At 44.5% G+C, this 18,979-nt stretch overlaps 1 protein-coding gene across 5 annotated transcripts in view; it reads right to left on the minus strand.

Annotated features, from left to right (window-relative positions):
• The window catches only part of ANKS1A (ankyrin repeat and sterile alpha motif domain containing 1A), a 97,262-nt gene extending 91,042 nt beyond the window's left edge, over positions 1-6,220 (minus strand). For all 5 annotated transcript variants that reach the window (XM_077754926.1, XM_077754925.1, XM_077754924.1 and 2 more), the window contains exons 1-5: positions 5,932-6,220; positions 5,068-5,143; positions 4,678-4,779; positions 4,480-4,581; positions 2,944-3,140 (exon numbers count right to left, since the gene is read on the minus strand). In XM_077754926.1, coding sequence (XP_077611052.1) covers positions 2,944-3,140; positions 4,480-4,581; positions 4,678-4,779; positions 5,068-5,143; positions 5,932-6,135 — 681 coding nt within the window. In that variant the 5' untranslated portion in view covers positions 6,136-6,220. The remainder of the gene's footprint in view (positions 1-2,943; positions 3,141-4,479; positions 4,582-4,677; positions 4,780-5,067; positions 5,144-5,931) is intronic.
• Between the last annotated feature and the right edge of the window lie 12,759 nt (positions 6,221-18,979).

Raw genomic sequence — 18,979 nt, forward strand, 5'->3', positions numbered from 1 at the left:
GCTCCATCTCACGACCATGAGATCAGGACCTGAGCTGAAATCAAGAGTTGGACGCTTAACTGACTGAGCCACCCAGGCATCCCAGAAAACCCTATTTCATCTCAGCCCATTTAAAAAAGGACTATTTGTCAGTTACCTTCCCAAGAGCAAACTCTTTCTTAAAGGGCCATACAGCAAATATTTTAGGGATTGCAGTCATCCCTGCCACTGCAGTACAAAAGTAACCACAGAAAACATGTCAACAAGTGTGGCTGTGTTCCAATAAAACTTTATTCACAAAAACGGGCAGCTATTTATGGGCCATACTTGGCCATTCCCTGTCTTGCAGCAAAAAACACCCTGAAGCAGGGATTAGTCAGGTCAAGGGTAGACAATTTCAGACATACATACAATCTTTGGTGACAGAAAGCTGCAGAGAGGTTTGCCGCTGTACCTGCAGGTACTGTCAGCATCGTTTCTGACCCAAAGTCCTAATCATCCTTTCATGATCAATGTTCCTACAGGGAAAGGAGCGGGAACCTGAAAGGCAAACTGGCTTGTAGGCTCATTCCCCAGCTTGCACGTTAGTTCACTGTGTTGCTAGAACAGCAGTATTGTTGAAAAGTCAGAGTGGGGACACATGCCGAGTTACAGGAGAGCCTCAGAGATGTCTGCAAGCTGTCTCCCGCGTCTCAGGAGCCGCCAGGGTTAGTTGGCATCTGGCACCCATGATCTCCCTCTGCTAAACGTGCTTGTGCACTCGGTATTCTAGCTTGGTCAGTCACTCCTATAGTCCCTGGAACCAGATGGATGCCCAAAGGCAACCACTTCAAAACAGGTTCGTATTTTTAAGCCTAACAAAGCTCTTAGATCAGATTTCCCACTAAGTCCCGCTTTCCCAATCCGTGTTTACTCCAGAAGTACAGGAACAACCCTGGTCCCTTACGTATGCCACCTCATACAGAGGGGAACAGCAAAAGGAGCAGGCCTATAATCTACACCAATTATCCAACCTTGGGACAAAAATACCTGTGGAAAGACAAAATGAAACACAACAACGATCAAAAGGACCCATTCTAGAAGCCTTCTCAAGACTCAAGGAGCCTAGAAAGGACAATATGAATACCTCCTGCGCGAGAAGTGGTCACCAGGGACACTGGAAGAAAAGAGAAGCAGCAGTCTCTTTTTTCTAATGTGAGAACTTTGGCCCAGGGACCTGTAAGGGCAGAGCTGATTTATACACACCATCCACTGCATTTGTAAGATGTAGAGCAGTCCCTTGGCCACTGTTAAGGGCCAGGAAGGTAGTGGCACAGCCACAACATATTAAAGTAAAAATGACAAAGCATGTACCCCAAGAGGCATCCATTTCTACTTAGCAAGACCCTCGATGGCTAGATTCCTGGAGTGGGACGGAACAAAGAGATTATAAATCAGTGGCTAAGCCCACAGGAACTTGGTTATTCAAAGCTTTCTTTTGGAACCCTAAGTTCTTCTTGTAAGGTCTCTAGCTCCCTCTAATGGGCATAACCTGTAAGTGCCACAAAACAATGCCTTACTCCACAGGTGGATTTGCTTAATTCCTTGTGCTTAAGGCGAAAGTGAGACAAACCAGCTCTGTCTACAGAAGCAGCATGCCAGGGGTGCTTGGCATACACGTGTGCTCCCACCACTCACAGGAGTTGCATCGGCCCTTGATAATACCTACTACTCTAGTGGGGAACCGCAAGACTGATGGGCTTTTCTAAAATCCACACAGAAATGCTGCGACTATTCTAGGTCCACTCCAGGAGCCTAACAAAAGAGAACACTAAGAAACATCAGGCCATTCCCAGAGCACATCTGAAAAACCCAAGGATCATTCAGCAATCGAAGGCTCATCAAAATGATCATAAGGCAAATTCAAACCAAAAGGGAAAGGCCAGCCTCTCCAATAGAAAGAAGTAATATACACCTGGAAATATGCCTCAAGCTGGGAGCCACTGGGGTTCTACTAGAGCAATGGCCAGTGTAGTAAAAATGTGGTGCTCAAAACCTCGAATTATTGTGGCTGGCCATGTAGGAAGGAAGTTCGATGGGACCACTGATTGAGGCTTGGGTTCAGAGTAAAACCGCAAGGGAGAAAAAAGGAATAAAAAGGTTTTTTTTTTGTTTTTTTTTTTTTTAGAGGGAGAGTGACCAGGGTGGACTGGGGGGAGAGGGGAGAGAAGAGGGAGAGAAAGAGAATGAATGAGAATCTTAAGCAGGCTCCACATACAGCATGGAGCCTGACATGGGGCTCGATCATGACCTGAGCCTAAATCAAGAGTTAGGACACTCAACCACCTGAGCCACCCAGGTGCCCCGAAATAAAAGGTCTTGAGAACAGTCTATGAGAGTGGAAGCAGAAGTACCAGAGAAAGAAGCAGTAGGATGGGAAGGCGGACCTTGAGAAGGAAAAGGCCAGGACAAAAAGGGCTGTCATATCCTAACACACGTGGTATCTGATTAAGACTTGCTACAAGCCGGCTGAGTGCAGAATCTGTCCAGGTCCAAGTGGATAACGCTTGGATGGCAAATGGAAGGTGAGAATGCACTCAGAGCAGAGAACAGCTTGCTTCAGTGAGCTCTCGCACTGTGGAACTGCTCTCCAGAGAGAAAAGTATATGGCAAAGACCCCAGGGACAGAAGCAGCCACTAGGCTACACAGAAATAAAATGCTGTGATGTGCTCTATGGCCAAAAACTAACAGAACAATGGAAACATGTTATATTGAAATCAGCAAAACCAAAATTCTACTTCCAGGCGATCTATACAGCTAATCACACTAAGCAAGAGGGAGGTGCGGCAAAGTCCCAGAAAATGGGGGAGGAGGACGCAGGCCTCCACAAAGGCAGCCGGCACTAGGGGCACACCCCCTCCCACCCCCCCACCCCCGAAGCCNCCACGCAGCACCCGTCTCATTGTGAGCCCCGAGCCACGTACAGGCCTCACTCCAGCAGCTCTCACTCCCGCTGCCTCAGCCTCCCTGCTCACGGAGTCTGGGTCAGACGATCGCCCGCTGGCCATGCTGTCCAATGAATGGCAGGAGACAGCGTTGTACAGCGCCTCGTAGGGACCCTCCTCCTCGGCGTCTGTGTCAAAATCAATGATCAGTTCGGCCACTGCTTTCTCCATGTCACCTGAACAGGGGAGAGAGCAAGAGTTAAGGGACGGAGAGCACAAGCTCGGATCTCTGACCACTACAACCACCCAGAGCCCCTCATCAACCTGAACTTGACAAACAATAACCAAAAGCAGAAAACTATTTTGCTCCACAGATAGGAATAAGTACTTTCAGTTGCTCCTTATACCCTGACACTTCAGGAGATTTTTCCTCTAATTCAACATGGCAAATCCTGACATCTAGGAGAGATACCTCCCAAGACCTTTATAAATTTCCAAGAACCTTAATACCATGATAGAGTAAACTTAAACCATAAAATGTAGCCAAGTGTAACTGGAAACTTAAGGGACCCTTTAAATTCTTAATAAAAACCTTCCTATGCTCAAACAAAATAAAGGGCCATGAAGCCGTTCTGAGATGGAGGCACTGTGCAAGGTTAAACTCACTCACCAGAGAACTACACACCTCAGAGTACCTGGGGTCCAAATCTGTGACCCTGAAAACCCACCGACTGTTGTGGACCAGAGATCTCTGGGTCTCTGACAAATAGTCACACTGTAATCGTAAAATCCTTGAAAGCTAAGAGCTTAGTGAACTCCTAATCCCATTACTAGGGGATTATGAGGTCAAGGAAGACAGTGGGGGTGGTGGGGGTGGGGGTAGCAAGGACTCCACAGTAGAGACAGGCTGAGCACCCTTTCTCCTTATAACCTCTGCTCTCCTCTGAAAAATCCCTTTCCCTTTTCAGATCTGGCTTTGTTCTGTTCCTCCGGCCTCCTGGCTTTCTTTACTGTGCTTGTGTCTGAAGGAAGGCGTCATTCAGTACTTTGTCTTTCTCACTCATCACACCTAGGACCCAGAAGGCTGCTCAATAAATCTGAGAAGGTAGATTGTGGCTATCGATGGAGAGGCTAGACTGTTTAAGGAGCACCCAGACCACATTTGTTGGCCAAGTGACATATTACCAAAATCTGCTGTATACATATCTACCAACCAGTTGATACTTGTTCAATACTGAAGGTGGGCCAACTATGCCCAAAGCATGACAGTGTGTGTGAGAAAAGGGTTTCCTTGAGGTTTGAATTCACCTTGAGATCATCTCACCTACAACACTTCCCAGAATAGACCTCACAGAGCCAAGTGTAAATGTGGAAAATAAAATAAAGTAGAAAAGAAGAGGTCCGAAGTCAAAGGCCTAAGCTATGTCCAATAAAACAATACATTTGGATATGAGCTCGTTGAGTGCTCCCAACCCCCTGAAATTATTACTTAAATGAAGATGTTTCCATTCTACCAAAGCCCGTTCAAGTCTTCAAGCTGAGAGCACCTGCCCTGGTAGAGAAAAGCCACCTTACCCTGAGACTTCTGGGATACGGAGTCCATACTGGAGATGAGAGGTCCCTGGGAGGTGGGGGTTTTATCTGCCTCTTTTGCACTTCTTTTTCCTGTCATGTGATCTACACGGGAAGACAGAAAAGAGGTGCACCAAATACAAATGCCTTGGTTTGGCCAGTGTGTCCCCCGGTAGCTCCAACAGGCAGACGAACTGTTACCTTCGATCAGTGCTGCTATCTGCTGGCTTTTTTGAGAAGGGAGTTCCCGTACAGTGTCTAGGGCAGTCAGTCCACGGTTATCTTTGATGTTGACATCAATTCCTAGAAAGGCATACCAGGTGGACCAGGGGAGTGAGCAGATTCAAGTCAGCCTCAAAGAGGATCAAGTTCCAGGACACCCAATGCTCCTAATAGCACAACCAACATTTTTCATCCAAAGCTATTTAATCCAGCTATTCAAGAACAATTCGTACACTTGCAGTCAACCAATGGAGACGTACGTACATTGGGTTTGGGTGCAGCCAGCAAAAATCCCCTTCCAGGGAGGCTAGGGAGAAACAACCCCAACCCTGGCATGCTGTGTAAACAAGAGCGCTGCCGACCTCTCACCTGCAGCCAGCAGGATTTGCACCACATCGGTCTTGCCAAACAAAGCAGCCTCATGCAAAGCACTGCCCTTCTCCGTCTGGAAAGCAAACGAGAGCGCAGAGCGGCATGTCATCAGAACAGTGACCCGGGTTTGGCGTGGCTCCATACGACCAACAGGGTATGGACAAGAAGGGACGGGAAAGTAAAATAAACCACACAAAGTTCTCTGTCATTATCTTTCCCACTTTCCTTGCCTGGATTCCGAAACCACAACCGTGGCCCATATGCAAAGTGTGTTCAAAGTGCTACCAGCAGGCCACATGTAAATAACTGTGCAGCAACTCTTGGAGCCACCTACTGGCGAAACTCCTCAAAAGTCTACCTTCCCGGGTGGCAGGGCTAATAAGAAGAGTACTTGGGGGTGAAAAACCACCTTAACTGCACATGTGGTTTGGTCAACATGAAGCCTAAGAATGGCCATTCACCCGAGTGGAGAAAGCTAACCCCCCAGGGAAACGCCAAGTCTCCCGTCAGTGAGCTCAAGAGCTCAAGTTGAAGGGATTTGGCAGGAGGCAAACAGCAGCAGTGGGAACGCATGTATAGGAAGATAATGAAATGTTTCTTATCTTCAGAGAGAGTCCACAAGTACATCTTTTCAGGGCATAATGACTACAGATTACCCCTGAAGAGAAGAAGGACAAAAAGTAACAGACTCACTTGAGGAGTTTGTCTCTGAAGCGACACATTAAAATGAGTCGACGAATGGAAGCGTCTGACATGTGGGGTGAAACGTGCTACATAAGAACACAGCCCAGCAGCATGGCCCCTGTGCCTTTTCCAGAATGATTAGGCCCCTGAGCCCGGGGGGCACCCCTGCCCCGCTACCTGGTAGTTGCTATCCATGCCGGCGTCCAGGAGGACCTGGACCACGGCTTTGTGACCATTCCTTGCTGCCAAGTGCAGGGGCGTGTGCTTCTTAGTGTTGCAGCTCAAGAGGTTGGGGTGTGCATTCAGGAGCATCTTCACCACCTCCAGTCTCCCGTACAGCGCTGCCAGGTCCAGCGGTGTCTCGAATTTGTTGTTGCGCATGGTGGGGTCTGTTAGCTCCTCTAAAAGGACCTTCACCACCTCCGTGTGGCCGTACTGCGCTGCACAATGCAGGGCCGTCTCGTTGTCGTTGTTCTAAAGAGTTAACAAGTAGATCACATCAGAAAGGTAACTGGACGACTAGAGTGTAACGGGGGCGATCACACGTAAAACCGCTGAAGTTTAAATGAGAAAAATAGCAGCGATATTTGGGGACTACGAGGAGTCAGTCAGAATCCAGATGTACTCCCTGATGAACAAGCCCAACCTCTCCGATCACCCACGATGTGTCCCGGTGACTGCTGGAGGGGAGTCACCTCCTCCTGCGTACAGCCTCCTCATGTGTGCCATGAAGGAAGTGTCTACAGATCACAAGGAGAGTGAACTAGAGAGTGTGGCGGGCCCTGGGCAAACGCCCTGGTGCCCGTGAATGCCAATCAGATCACTGCCATTGACTCATTCTAAACTTCGACTGGTTTTATGCTTTATATTCAGTCAACCCTGTAGTTCGGATTCTGGATTTGTTGATGTCGGCTGCCTTACACACAAGCTTTTTCAAAAGAGCTTGTCATCTGAATAGCGTCTCGCATGCAAATCAACCAGTCAATGATCACAGTAACAGAGCAGAGCACCAAAAATCACTCTCAAGATATCAGCCAACAGCCACTTCCAGGGGAGGGAGGCACTTGAGCCCAGTCCCAGAGGAACACAGGCCCGATGTCACCCTGTGGCTACTCCAGGAGCCCGCACCAATCAAAGCATGCGGAACCTACAGTGCAGGGAAGGGTTTTTTATGTCAGAAAGATTCAATCAGGCCCTGGAATGCTTTGTGAGAGGTGCAAAATATTCAAAATTGTAACATGGCCATCCATTCGAATTCACACCCCCCACGGTCCTTTAATGCCAATTTTGTTTCAGACTAAAGGTAGAACCTGAGGTGGAACAGGAGAATTTTGTGCTTCGTTGCTCATGAGAAGCAAAATGTTAATCATTTCAATTGTGTTTTTTTTCTTTTACCACTACTGACAATGTATCAGTGGAGCAGGAATAAAGGAATTTCCATGACCTCCTTTTTTTGATGCACTAATGAAAAGAATTCTCCCACAAGATTTTGAGATTCCTAAATTTATTCAGGAGGCTTCTGTCACCTTAGGGAAACAAAACTTACAAGGTGGTGTGTCCATCAAGTCAATATTGTGCACCTTTCAGTGATCAAAAGGTAAAAATGAAACGTCTCCACAACTGCGTTAATTCTATTAATTACATTAAAAGTAACAGACCAGGAGTTACCCAAACATGCATGCAATTCCATCTGCTTTTGATCTGGCATTTGACTGCATCATTTTTTCCAGCTACGCCAAGTGTACCAGAAAGATCCAGAGGTGCTGGGACTGAGGCCCCAAAAGGCCAGAATGATAGCGAAGAAAAACGTTTTAATGAAATAAGGACAGACAAGGTGGTAGCAGGAGGCACATGCAAAGGCAAATGCACACAGATAAACAGAGGAAGCAGCACTGAGCTCAAACACGGCTCAAGGAGATGAGCAGCTGAGCGCAGCCAGCCTTCACTGGGCCACAGGTCACAGCCAGTTAGCAATGGCCTCCTGTGTTATAACTGCGCCCAAGGGGCAGATTCCACGTCAACCTAAAAGTCTGGAGGAAGGGGAAACTGGGCAGAAAACACATGTGTGGGATTCCTGGTGTCAAACTAGCCACTAAGACACACATTTGGAGTGCCTGTTCCCGACTGAGCATGAGCTTCCTGGGCCAGCTTTTAGAGCTGTCGCTTCACTTTCTCAGGACGAAAGGCAGCTACGTCAACAAAACGCACCAGAGCTTTCTTTTCAGGGGTTCCAGAGCAGAGTGGCAACCCAAAGAAGCTGTAAGAGGATTCGCAGGGCTTTACATCTCAAGATTAGCTTGACAGCTGGGCCGAGAAAGTCAGCTTATTCTTATTAAAACTCCAATCCAGAAAAATGTGTTTACTCTGAAGCAGACAGTGCTGTCTCTTTTATATCCAGGTTGTCTCCCGACAGGCAGAATAATCTGCCCTCAATTTTGTAAAAGGTACACCACGAGGGCCTGAAGAACTGTCTAACCTATCCAGCAGGAGGAAAAAGGAAAATCTTCCATTTATTTTTTTTTGCTAGACCTAAGGCAGCTATCACAAAGCTGCCTTCCTGTAAGCAAGGTCTTGATCACTACCAAGCAAATTTCCAGCCTCTGGTAAAAATGGCCTAACCACATCTCTGCAGAATGCTGTCCTCAAATCCACACTGTAGAAAGCATCTTACTCATGCTTCAGTCTTGCCAGACATGGTCTGCTAACTAAAATGCCCTTCTAGTCTGTGGTTACCCCGTCTCTTGACTACTGAACACAGGCCATCACGATGAGCTCTACCTACCACTCCCCCTTTGAGCCTGACAACTATCAAGGCAGAAAGTCACTAAGTATTGATTCATGGACCCCGAAGAAAGGGAAGAATTCCAAAGGAGAGCACAGACTCCTAACGACCCAGAACCCTCCTCTCTCACACTCTAGAGCCCCTCAAGAATTCCCAGAATCCTGTTACTACTATGTATTTGGACTGAGAAAGGAGACTAAGATCAAACACCCCAATTTCCCCCCAAAGGTTTGCACAAACTGTCCATTCCTACCCATTGAGACTCATTTTCATTTCCCCTTGCTATACTCAGTACCTCTAAGAAAAGAGATCCCCAAATCCTTTATATATGGAGACCCCATTTAATGTGTAAATCCATTATATTTATGCATTGTCTATATAACATACACATAAACTACAAGCAGTAGGAAACTACATAGAAACATTTCCATGGCTTTTCCCCTCTTGGAACTATTCTGGGCCATCACTTCCCAGTGCTTAGATTACAGCCCAACTGTACTCTTGTCCATGGTTGATAGATACCTAAGTTAGAAACACCTAAGCTTCAGCTGTCCGTAGCAACAATGGTATAGGTCCCAGAAATATACCAAAATTGGAACAGAAGGACAAAGTGGGCTTACTGAGATTTAGAAGACACAGGAGAAACGTAAGAACTGAGTCCCTGTGGAAGAAGAGCTAGGCTCACTCTATAGTGCTCTAGAAGGCAAAATTCTAACCAACAGATGGAAGGTTTAGGAAGACAGGCATCACCCAGCATAAGAAACCAAACATCAGTGGAATCCAAAAAGAGGCTGCCAGGTAGTAAGTCTGTTACCAAGAGAAACAAACAAACAAACAAAACAAGGGGTAGATGGCTAATCTTTCAGGTGAGCAAAAAGGATTTCTGTTCCAGATGGCAAGTTGGTCTAGATCAGTGCTTCTCCAGCTGGCTTCATTTTGGAATTACATGGGAGGGTAGAAGTAACCAAGTCCCACCCCAGACTTGCCAAGGTAGCACCTCCGAAGGTAAAGCCTAGGAAGACTATTATTAAAAAGCTTACCAGTGCCAACTTGACCAAGCAATCATCTATTATCGTAAAAAGTAAGATAAACTGACATCATGCGCCTTGTGACCTGAAGCATGTCTACAAAGGAAAGAATATAACACCACTCCTGTGGCATTCCTGCTAAAACTACAACCTGAATCTAGTCATAGGAGACAAATGCAAACTGAGGGAAAATCTGCAAAATGACTGGTCTATATTCTTCGCAACTGTCCGTGTTGTTGGTCTCTGTGGCAACTGGGTAGCGTGTTCAGCTATTAACTAAAAGGCCAGTGGTTTGGTCCCAGGGATATAATGTTTGCAGTTGAGAAAAAGTCAATGTCATGAAATTTCGACTAAGAAGGGCTGAAGAATTGTTCCAGATTATGTATGATCCTGAATTAGATCTTGGACCAGGGAAAAAAAATTTGCTCTAAAGGATATTATTGAGGGAATTGGTGAAATTCAAACACAGATTCTATGTTAGATACCAGTATTGTAACAATGTTGAATTTGTTGTATTTAATAACTGTACTGTGGTTATACAAGTGAATGCCCTTGTTTTTTAGGACATACAGGCTGAAGAATTTGGGGCAAAAGGGTCATGATGTCCATGATTAAATATCAACTCATCAACTACAGCAACAATAAACATATATATTTATTTTATTCTCACATTAGAGAGAAAATGTGAGTGCAAATGCGACAAAATGTTAAAAACTGGTGAATTGGGGTGAGGAGTCCAATGAAGTTCACCGCAACTTTTGGGAGTTGACATTTTTTTTTTTCCCAAAAAATAACAAGTTTTATAAAGGCTTGCTAGGGGATTCAGATTCAACCAGGCAAGCTGATCAGAATATTGAGCCAGCTGGTTCGACAACTTCCGAGTCTCTTCCGGCTCTAAAACTCAATTATTTCTAAGTGTACAGAAACAGATCTATCCTAAAACTAATTTGACTGTTGCTCACCTTATGACATACACACTAAGTTAAAATTGCTTTAAAAGGGAGGAAAGGAACAATTATAATAGTTCCACCTTAGCTAAGGATGACCTATGTTCTGGACTAGCTTATGCTGACTGGCTGAAAAGACTCCGTATGTCGAAGAGGAAGATGAAATCTCATGAAAATGACCTCTGCTCCCAGGAAAGGCACCTGAGACTTCTTAATTTCTACAGGTGTCTGACAGGACTTCACGCACAAATGTACTTTCACAAAACAATTCCCAGACACAATCCAGGTCAATAAAAACCCACTAAACCAGGATAAAAGCTAGGGAGGTTAGATTTAAATCAGCTAAAGGAGAGTCTGCGTTCATAGGAAAACCCAAACAGCTTCATCCCTTAACGCAGTATGCATCACTTAGTCTTTGAGGGGTGTGAGGAAGGCAAAGGCCAGTATTTCCAAAAAGAGAAGTATGTTCTTATTCCATTTAGACCAATTTTCTTTTATGTGTGGGAAATCAAGGGATAAGAAAATGTGGTTTCAAGGACCAAAGACTTGCCCTTTAATCAGAGCTTTATAAGCTAACTGAACTAACCACTGGGTGGGAAAACAATCACTTCAAGGTGCCTTCCCCACAAGACAAAACCCTGAAGAGACTAAGTGAGTGATATTTCATTAAGCATCAGTCCACTAGTAACAAAGAATAAATTCCAAATTGCCGTCTCAGAAATATCACACTGCCATATACTTTTTAAAATTCAGATCTCGAATATTACTAGTTACCAGATAGTTTTACTTAATATGCATTATCTTAAACTCCAGAACTATCCAGCAAAGTAGATGGTATAGCCGACTTTACAGAAGAGGACACTGAGACTCTTCTGTAATTCAGAAATTCAGAATTCAGAAATTCAGTAATTAAGAAATTCAGAAATTAAGTAACTTATTTAAGTCAACAAAACCAGTAAGTGGCAGCACGGAATTCAAACTCAGATCTGACTTGAAAGATCGTGACCTTGACCTTTCAGAGTTTTCTCTACTATAACATGTCCAAAACAAGAAGAAAACTATGATAGGGTATCTTCCTATTTTGCAAGTTAGCAAAATTTAAGAGAGTGGACCAAACAAAAGCCAATGTATCCCACTACCCCAGATCAAATGCTGCTTCTCCACCATCAAGGCCCAAGAGCTGAAGAAAATGGCCAATAGAGGCTGCCTAGATCCAGCTCACAGGGAGCTTCATTTGCTAAATCATTATTTCTCAAAGAATATCTGCCTTGTATTCAGAAATGTACAGAAGTACCTTATGTTTCCCTTCCCTGAGGCTACTGTCTTCAGATCAAGTGAAAGGCAGCTAATGTGAATAATGCACTGACTCAACCAAACTCCAGACTGGTGCCAGAAAGCAAACCTCGCCTGAATGAAAACTCGGCTCAAAACCAGCAGGCGAGAGCATGGAGAGAGGCTCACCATCACCAACCCATGAACTCTGCCTCCTGGCCTGGAGGGGCCCGGCAGTTCATGGCCAAGTGTACCAGACCATGACTCACCCCAGCCTCACAGGGAGGGAGACTCGAGGCCGGTGTCCTGCTTGACTCTGTGACTTTATTTCCTATTTCAGAGCCCTTCCAACAGCCAAGAGTCACCAAGCAGTGAGAGAAGCTAATGGCTGGGAAGAAACAACTGAGGCTTTAAAGCCCCAGGAAGGGGCGCTGACTGGATCAGTTGGTTAAGTGTCCAACTTCGGCTCAGGTCATGATCTCATGGTTTGTGAGTTCAACCTGCACTGGGCTCTGTGCTGACAGCTCAGAGCCTAGAGCCTGCCTCAGATTCTGTGTCTCCTTCTCTCTCTCTGTTCCTCCCCTACTCATGCTCTCTCAAAAATAAATTAAAAAAGAAAAAAAAAATGTATCTATAAAGTCCCAGGCAGAAATGCACACACTCAAAGAAATGAGGAAGGAGCCACAAGTGATAACTTTTAAGAGTAAAATGGAGTCACTATGCCCCGTCCCCAACACCTCCACTACCAGCTTCTGAAAATGAGATTCCACTTCAAAAGAGAGAAAACAGACTAAAAATTTTTTTTTTAATTTTTTATTTATTTCTGAGAGAGAGAGAGAGAGAGAGAGAGAGAGAGGCAGCATGAGCAGGGGAAGGTCAGAGAGAGAAGCAGACACGAATTGGAAATAGGCTCCAGGCTCTGAGCTAGCTGTGAGCCTGATGCGGGGCTCGAACCCATGAACCATGAGATCATGACCTGAGCCGAAGTCGGACGCTTAACCGACTAAGCCACCCAGGCGTCCCCAGACTAAAATCTTTCATCTAGTAAGTACAATTTAATCATTCTCTGTGCTTATTATTAAGTAAGCTAATGTATTTGACATCTTGTCATTGGATTTTTCATTTTTGAATTTAAATGATTTTAGCAATCACAATGGTAAATTATGCATATAATATGGCTCCTTCTATTTCCCCATTTTGGCCATTTCTAAGCTTTTCAGACATTCTGGGAAAAGGACCCAACCTTTCCAGAATTAGCATGGGTTTTAAAAATAAAACCAAAACCCACTGAAGCTGCAATTTCCAATTCCCAGACAAGCCAAAAGCAGATGGGCTGAAGCACACAAAGTCAGAGTGATGATGAGGAGCCTGGGTGGATAAGAGTGGAAGCCAGAGAGGACCAAAGAGGGGGTGCAGCTTGAAGAAATGATGCAGCGAAATCCTGGCGGCAAAGTACACACCTTGGCATTGATATAAGGGTCAAAGGGGCCGTACTTTTTGAATTCTTTGATCTCAAGAGCATTCTATAAAAAGGAGAGGAAAAGAAAATGTGACAATAAAGTGGATGAAATATATCAAAGCGATGCCCAGCCCTGAGGGGGCCCAACACAAGAACAACTTGCATGGGCCTTCTGGGTGCCTGGAAAGGAAGCTAATAGGGAAGGCAGCCTTGAGGGCACAGCACACAACACCGCCTCTCATCCAAGCATCCAACTGGAACCACATTAATGGTTTTTAAATAAGTCAATGTGGTACTATATAACCTAGATCCATTAGATTCTCCAAGCACTGCAGACATCTTGCCCAATCCCTGCCCCACCCACCTGCCTGCCAGATACTCAAAACACTCGGCTGGTGTCCCACCTATCAACAGACACTCTGGGCAGGAGGCAGCTGTGAGCAGGGCAAGCTAGCACACTCAAGTGGCTCAAAAATCCAAGCAGCTGTGTTCCAAGGCAAACGTGAGCAAAGACAGGATTAGAAAGGGTTGCCGAAAATTTCTTAAATGAGAAGGACTTTAATGGGTGACTAGATTTTTCAACATTAAGGAATATTAGTTAAAAGCAAACGTCCTTGTAAATCTCCTCCAGCTAAGAGAAATTACTATCACTTTAGCCAGGAGGAGTAAAATTGCATTTAGCTTCTAAAGAGGCAATTCTAGAGACCATTTTCATTCCTAATGTTAGAAAACAAACATCCTCATTGATGATCTTAAATTTCTGTTGCTTACCTATCCAGAAAATTCAGCCTAAAAGGGGAAAGGGAAGCTGATGAACAGCTACACATGTGCAATCTCCAAATTGAGAGATTTGGGAGCCCTGCTTTAATTTTCTCAAACCTCAGAGTGAAGCTGCCCTTCTCTGAGTCAAAGTCAAGCTCTTAACAGCTCCCTGAGAAAATGCAGAGCCTTGATGATAGATGGGCTGGCAGGAATGATTTCTTATTTTTTGAGGAACAACCCTGATCTAATTCTATAGGTAATTTAACAGCCTCCTCTCAGCAGAGTCATTAGGCAAATAGTCCTGAGCTTCCTGAGAAAGAGTGGCCTCTCTCTCATTCAAGCAGCCAGGAAAAGAACCTGCTTCAGTTCAGAGCAGACAGGAAACCACAATGGCTTGTCACACAGGGAAAGCCCACCTCCTCTCAAATGGACACACACACTCACATCTGAACTCTAGGAAATGGTATTTTGAGAGGACTGTCCAGGACTCCCACAATGCAAGCATAACTTTTCCAAAGGAATAAATGTAACGAAGAGGAGGTGTGGTCTCAGAGTACCTAAATCCATGGCCATTTCATGGTCTTTTTGCTCAAATGCTGCCTTTTTTATTTTCTAAGACTGATCTCTCTGTTGTCAAAGCACGGTCACTCTTAAATTGACGTTGCGGGACCTTATGTAACTGGTTTTCATTCTGGTGAATCACCTCTGACCTCCACTGAGATGTTTTCACGAGCTCCTTTGTCAACACCGGCATGAAGCCCTTCCACCTTTGATATAGGTAAAACAGCAGCAGGGTTTGCACGGTACTGACATGCTCTGGGCGAACTGCTGTTTACCAGCTAGAGTTGCACTACCATTTTGGTGGCATAAGCACAACTTAGAATTAATTAAGCCTGCCAGTTTGAAATGGCCTTGAAGCAATTTTGTAGGCTTTGCATTATCTCCAATTTTGCACAGCAGGTATTTAGATCTTTATTATAGCGCTACGTCGAATCTGCACGATTCAAACGCATGTAAAGTGCATCCTCGGGGGGGTACAGGATCCCCCTGATGCGCTGGGAGGAGTAGTGCTGGGAGGAGGGGAACCATCTGAAGGGCCTGGAAGAGCCGGTTGCCTGAGATGTGCACCATGGAACTGACACAGCGTTGGGGCCAAGGTCTGGCCGCAGATGAATAGAATGCTTCTCTTCCTTCCGACCTGTTCATTGACTCTGGTGTGTGAGGGCCCTTGATGGATGAGCAACCGCACTATCTGGGCATCTCCTTTCCAGGCGGCCAGGTGTAGAGGGTAACAGCCTTTAGAGTCGGCCACGTTGGTCAGAGCATCATTCCTGAGAAGAACCTCAACCACATCCCTAGGAGGCAAAAATCAATCATGAGTTTGAGGAACAAACAGCTCTTTCCATTTGTTCAGCACAAAGTCCTTTCACAGATCTTCTTTCAGGTGGCTCCCCTCTCTCTACCTGAGCTCATCACCCAGTCTCTTCCTTTTATACCCTGAGCTACTTGTAGAGCTGCTGATACGAGGCTGCAAGATCTTAAGCCAAACTACACTGACTCATCACCTCCCCCTTTATCTAGGCTTTCTAGACAATCCACCTATATTCCATTATTCTGAAAATGTCTGGCTCCGTTGTCTAATAAACCTTGCAATGTTTCCTTGTTTGTGATGTTTAAACAGCATTCAGGGATAAAATTTACATAAAAGTAGTCATGCAAGACAAATATCGTTATTCACCACATTATTCAGAGCATTTAGTGATATGGAAGCTTAAAGCAGACAGGCAGAGCAGAATTAAAGTTGTCGTGAACAAAAGCCAGACACATCTGGTATCATCTGATACGTCAAAGAAAGACTTGGCTTTCTTGGTGACACCGTTAATCAAGCTGATGCAAATGTATTATTACCCCGTGCACACGAGGTCAAAGAAACCCCCCCACTGTAAATAACAACAGCATCTGGAGAGAAACTTGGCTAACAAGTTGTGGTCACTTAAGTTCAAGATTCACTTTAATTTGGGTCACCCCACTGGTTATGGGGGTAGGGGGCTCCACAGTTATTGTCAGCTTTGTCTACGGTAGCTACAGAAAAGACAGAATGATCACATTCGGGATACTTTAGAAGAGTGTGATGTAGAAGGGAATGATCATTACCTCTCTTTGTCACATCAGAGTCAGTCCAGCTGGGCCAAATACTGCACAGGTAACACAGAATACCTACCGCAAGGTGGTGACGGCCCTGCCCCTTGCTCAGCAAAATCGAAAATGGTTCCAATAATCCCTCCTCATAAAGACTGAACCTCTACTTCTTATCTCCTAGAGTATGATACCTCAGACTCTCTGTGACACCCTCTATTCTGTTACACTTTGGTTTCCATTCTTCCACATCCTGGCCAATCTACTCACTGGACTCTATACAGCGCATGCCCCGGGGCTGAGCCGTCACATTCTCTCTCACTTGTGGGGCAATACCTCTCGGGAGAGGCTGTCACACCATCTGAACCTATGTCCTCTTCTCTCAGACTCCCCCGAAGCACAGCTTCTCCGACAAACTTTCTGCACAAACCCTCAACAATGACTAATCAATACCTAAGAGAATGAAATAGGCCACATGGTTCATGTATCTTTCACCTTAAGAATGGTTCTTGCTATCTACAAGACCAACTTTATGAGGCAAGAATGGCAGGCAAGAAGACAGAGTAAATAAATAACTAACTACTTTAACAGAAGGGACCACTCAACCCATTTTCAGTTTACAAAGGTGCTGGTTACCTAACAGACTACCCAGCCCCTTTACAGGCTAGCTGCCCCCAAACGACCTTCATATTCAGATCACTGGGTGGTGCTACACTATTTCTAAGCAGAAAAGGACAAACAAAAGAAAAGGTAAAACCTAAACTTTGGAGTTTTTGGGGGGCGGAGTGGAGAAGGATGCCTACATTATACACTAAAGAGAAACTTGGGAATTCTGGATATACTGAATGTAGTTTTCCCCTGTTCCTCAACACTACTGCTTAGTAATCCTTTCAAGGAATCAAAAAAGACAATCCAGAGGCCTGGGTTCTGAAGGGGAAGGTAGGAATGTGGCATGTTAATACTTACTTATGGCCGTTCAAAGCCGCGTGGTGTAGAGGTGTGTACCCCGTGCTGTCAACACAGTTCACATTTGGCCCTCTCCAGATGCTAGACAGGAGGTAAAAAAAAAAAAAAGACTGAAGTCACAAACCACAAACCAAGTTCAGAGCCAGCTAGCTACTTAGAAAATAAGTCTCTGTGGTGTTTAACCAAAGAGTTACAGCCACATGATTCCCGATAAAGGACAGGAGCTATTTACGACAGAAACGCACAGCACTGAGGGTAAACAATCATTTGCTGAACAAGGAGTCACGTGCCAAGACAACGGTGCCATCATTTAAGAGCTTGCTCATCTGTACCCTTTTCACTCTTTTTATTTTTATTTTTTAATTGAATCCATTTTCTCTTCTGGCATATGTCTGAACTCTATGAACTCATTAAAAGGTCATCAAAAATACCAATGAGCCAACCATTCAGCTGGTCATAGGTACTGACTGAACACCACCTCTATGCTGGGGACTGAAGACTTAAGAGAGACTTCAACATAGACCTACAGATAATCCAGATGATTTAACCAGCAATAACCAAGATGAAAGAACCCACATTAATAAAAGCACCAGGACACATGTGTTAAGATGCGAGAGACAACTGGTCTTTCCTTTGTGAATGTCTTATTGCTCTATAGAAGAATAACAACAAAATCTGTAATGTGAATGCCTTGTTTGAGTCAGAAATATACCAGGAGGCTGAAATGTCATCTTAATGCTCAAAGCCGTAATTCTTACTTTTGTTTCACACCTTACTCCACTGGCCAGAGCTGCTGCTTTTAAAAATTTTTTAGTGTTTTATTTATTTTTGAGAGAAAGAAAGAGACAGAATACGAGAGCACAGGAGGGGCAAAGACAGAGGAAGATACAGAATCCGAAGAAGGCTCCAGGCTCTAAGCTGTCAGCACTGAGCCCGACTGGGGCTCAAACTTGTGAACCGTGAGATTATGACCTGAGCTGAAGTCGGATGCTCAACGGACTGAGCCACCCAGGCACCCCTCCATTGGCCAGAGCTTCTAAAATAGTATTAAGGAGTGGAGGACTGCCTTGTTTTGTCGTTGCTTTTAATGCAAATGTCTCTATCATTGGTAGTTAGTATGAGGTAAACACTCTGTAACAATGTAAAGGAAGTATCTTTTGTTTTCTTTCTAAAAATGTTATTAAAAATAGTTGTTTAGGGGCACCTGGGTGGCTCAGTTGATGGCACACGCAGTTCTTGATCTCGGGGTTGTGAGTTCGAGCCCTGTGTTGGGTTTAGAGATTACTTTAAAAAAAAAAAAAAGAAACTTAAAAAAATTGTTTAATTTAAATGCATTTTCTGCGTCTGTGAAAACAGTCACAGTTTTTCACATTTAACCAACTAATATGTTGTTATCAATACATTTCCTAATAATGAGCATTCTTTCACTTCTGCAATAAAACTTACTTGGCCATTATCCATTATGCCCACCTTAGTGAACTGTACTTAAGAGTATCTACTTGGAAATATTTTACTTAGGATTTTCATAACTGCATTCATAAATGAGGCTAATCTAAAGTTTCTGCTTTTTGTGTTATTGCTACTAGATGGGACCCATGTTAGGCTTGGTTCACAGATCAGCTGGGCAGCTATCTACCCACTTCTATATTTAGGAATTACTGGAGGCAGCATTATTTATAACAATAAAATTTTGGGCATAACCCAACAGCCCATCAATAGAGAAACGATCATGATGAGGAACTGCAGTATAGAGTAGAACATCATATTTATACCACAACTTATATTGCTATGTAATAAGAAAAGAGATTATAATATAATGTTAAAGAGAGAAAAAGAAACAAAATGGTTAATACTGTATAGAAAGAATCTATAA

Source organism: Crocuta crocuta, unplaced genomic scaffold, assembly GCF_008692635.1.
Source record: "Crocuta crocuta isolate KB4526 unplaced genomic scaffold, BGI_CrCroc_1.0 scaffold132, whole genome shotgun sequence".
NCBI classification, from domain to species: domain Eukaryota; kingdom Metazoa; phylum Chordata; class Mammalia; order Carnivora; family Hyaenidae; genus Crocuta; species Crocuta crocuta.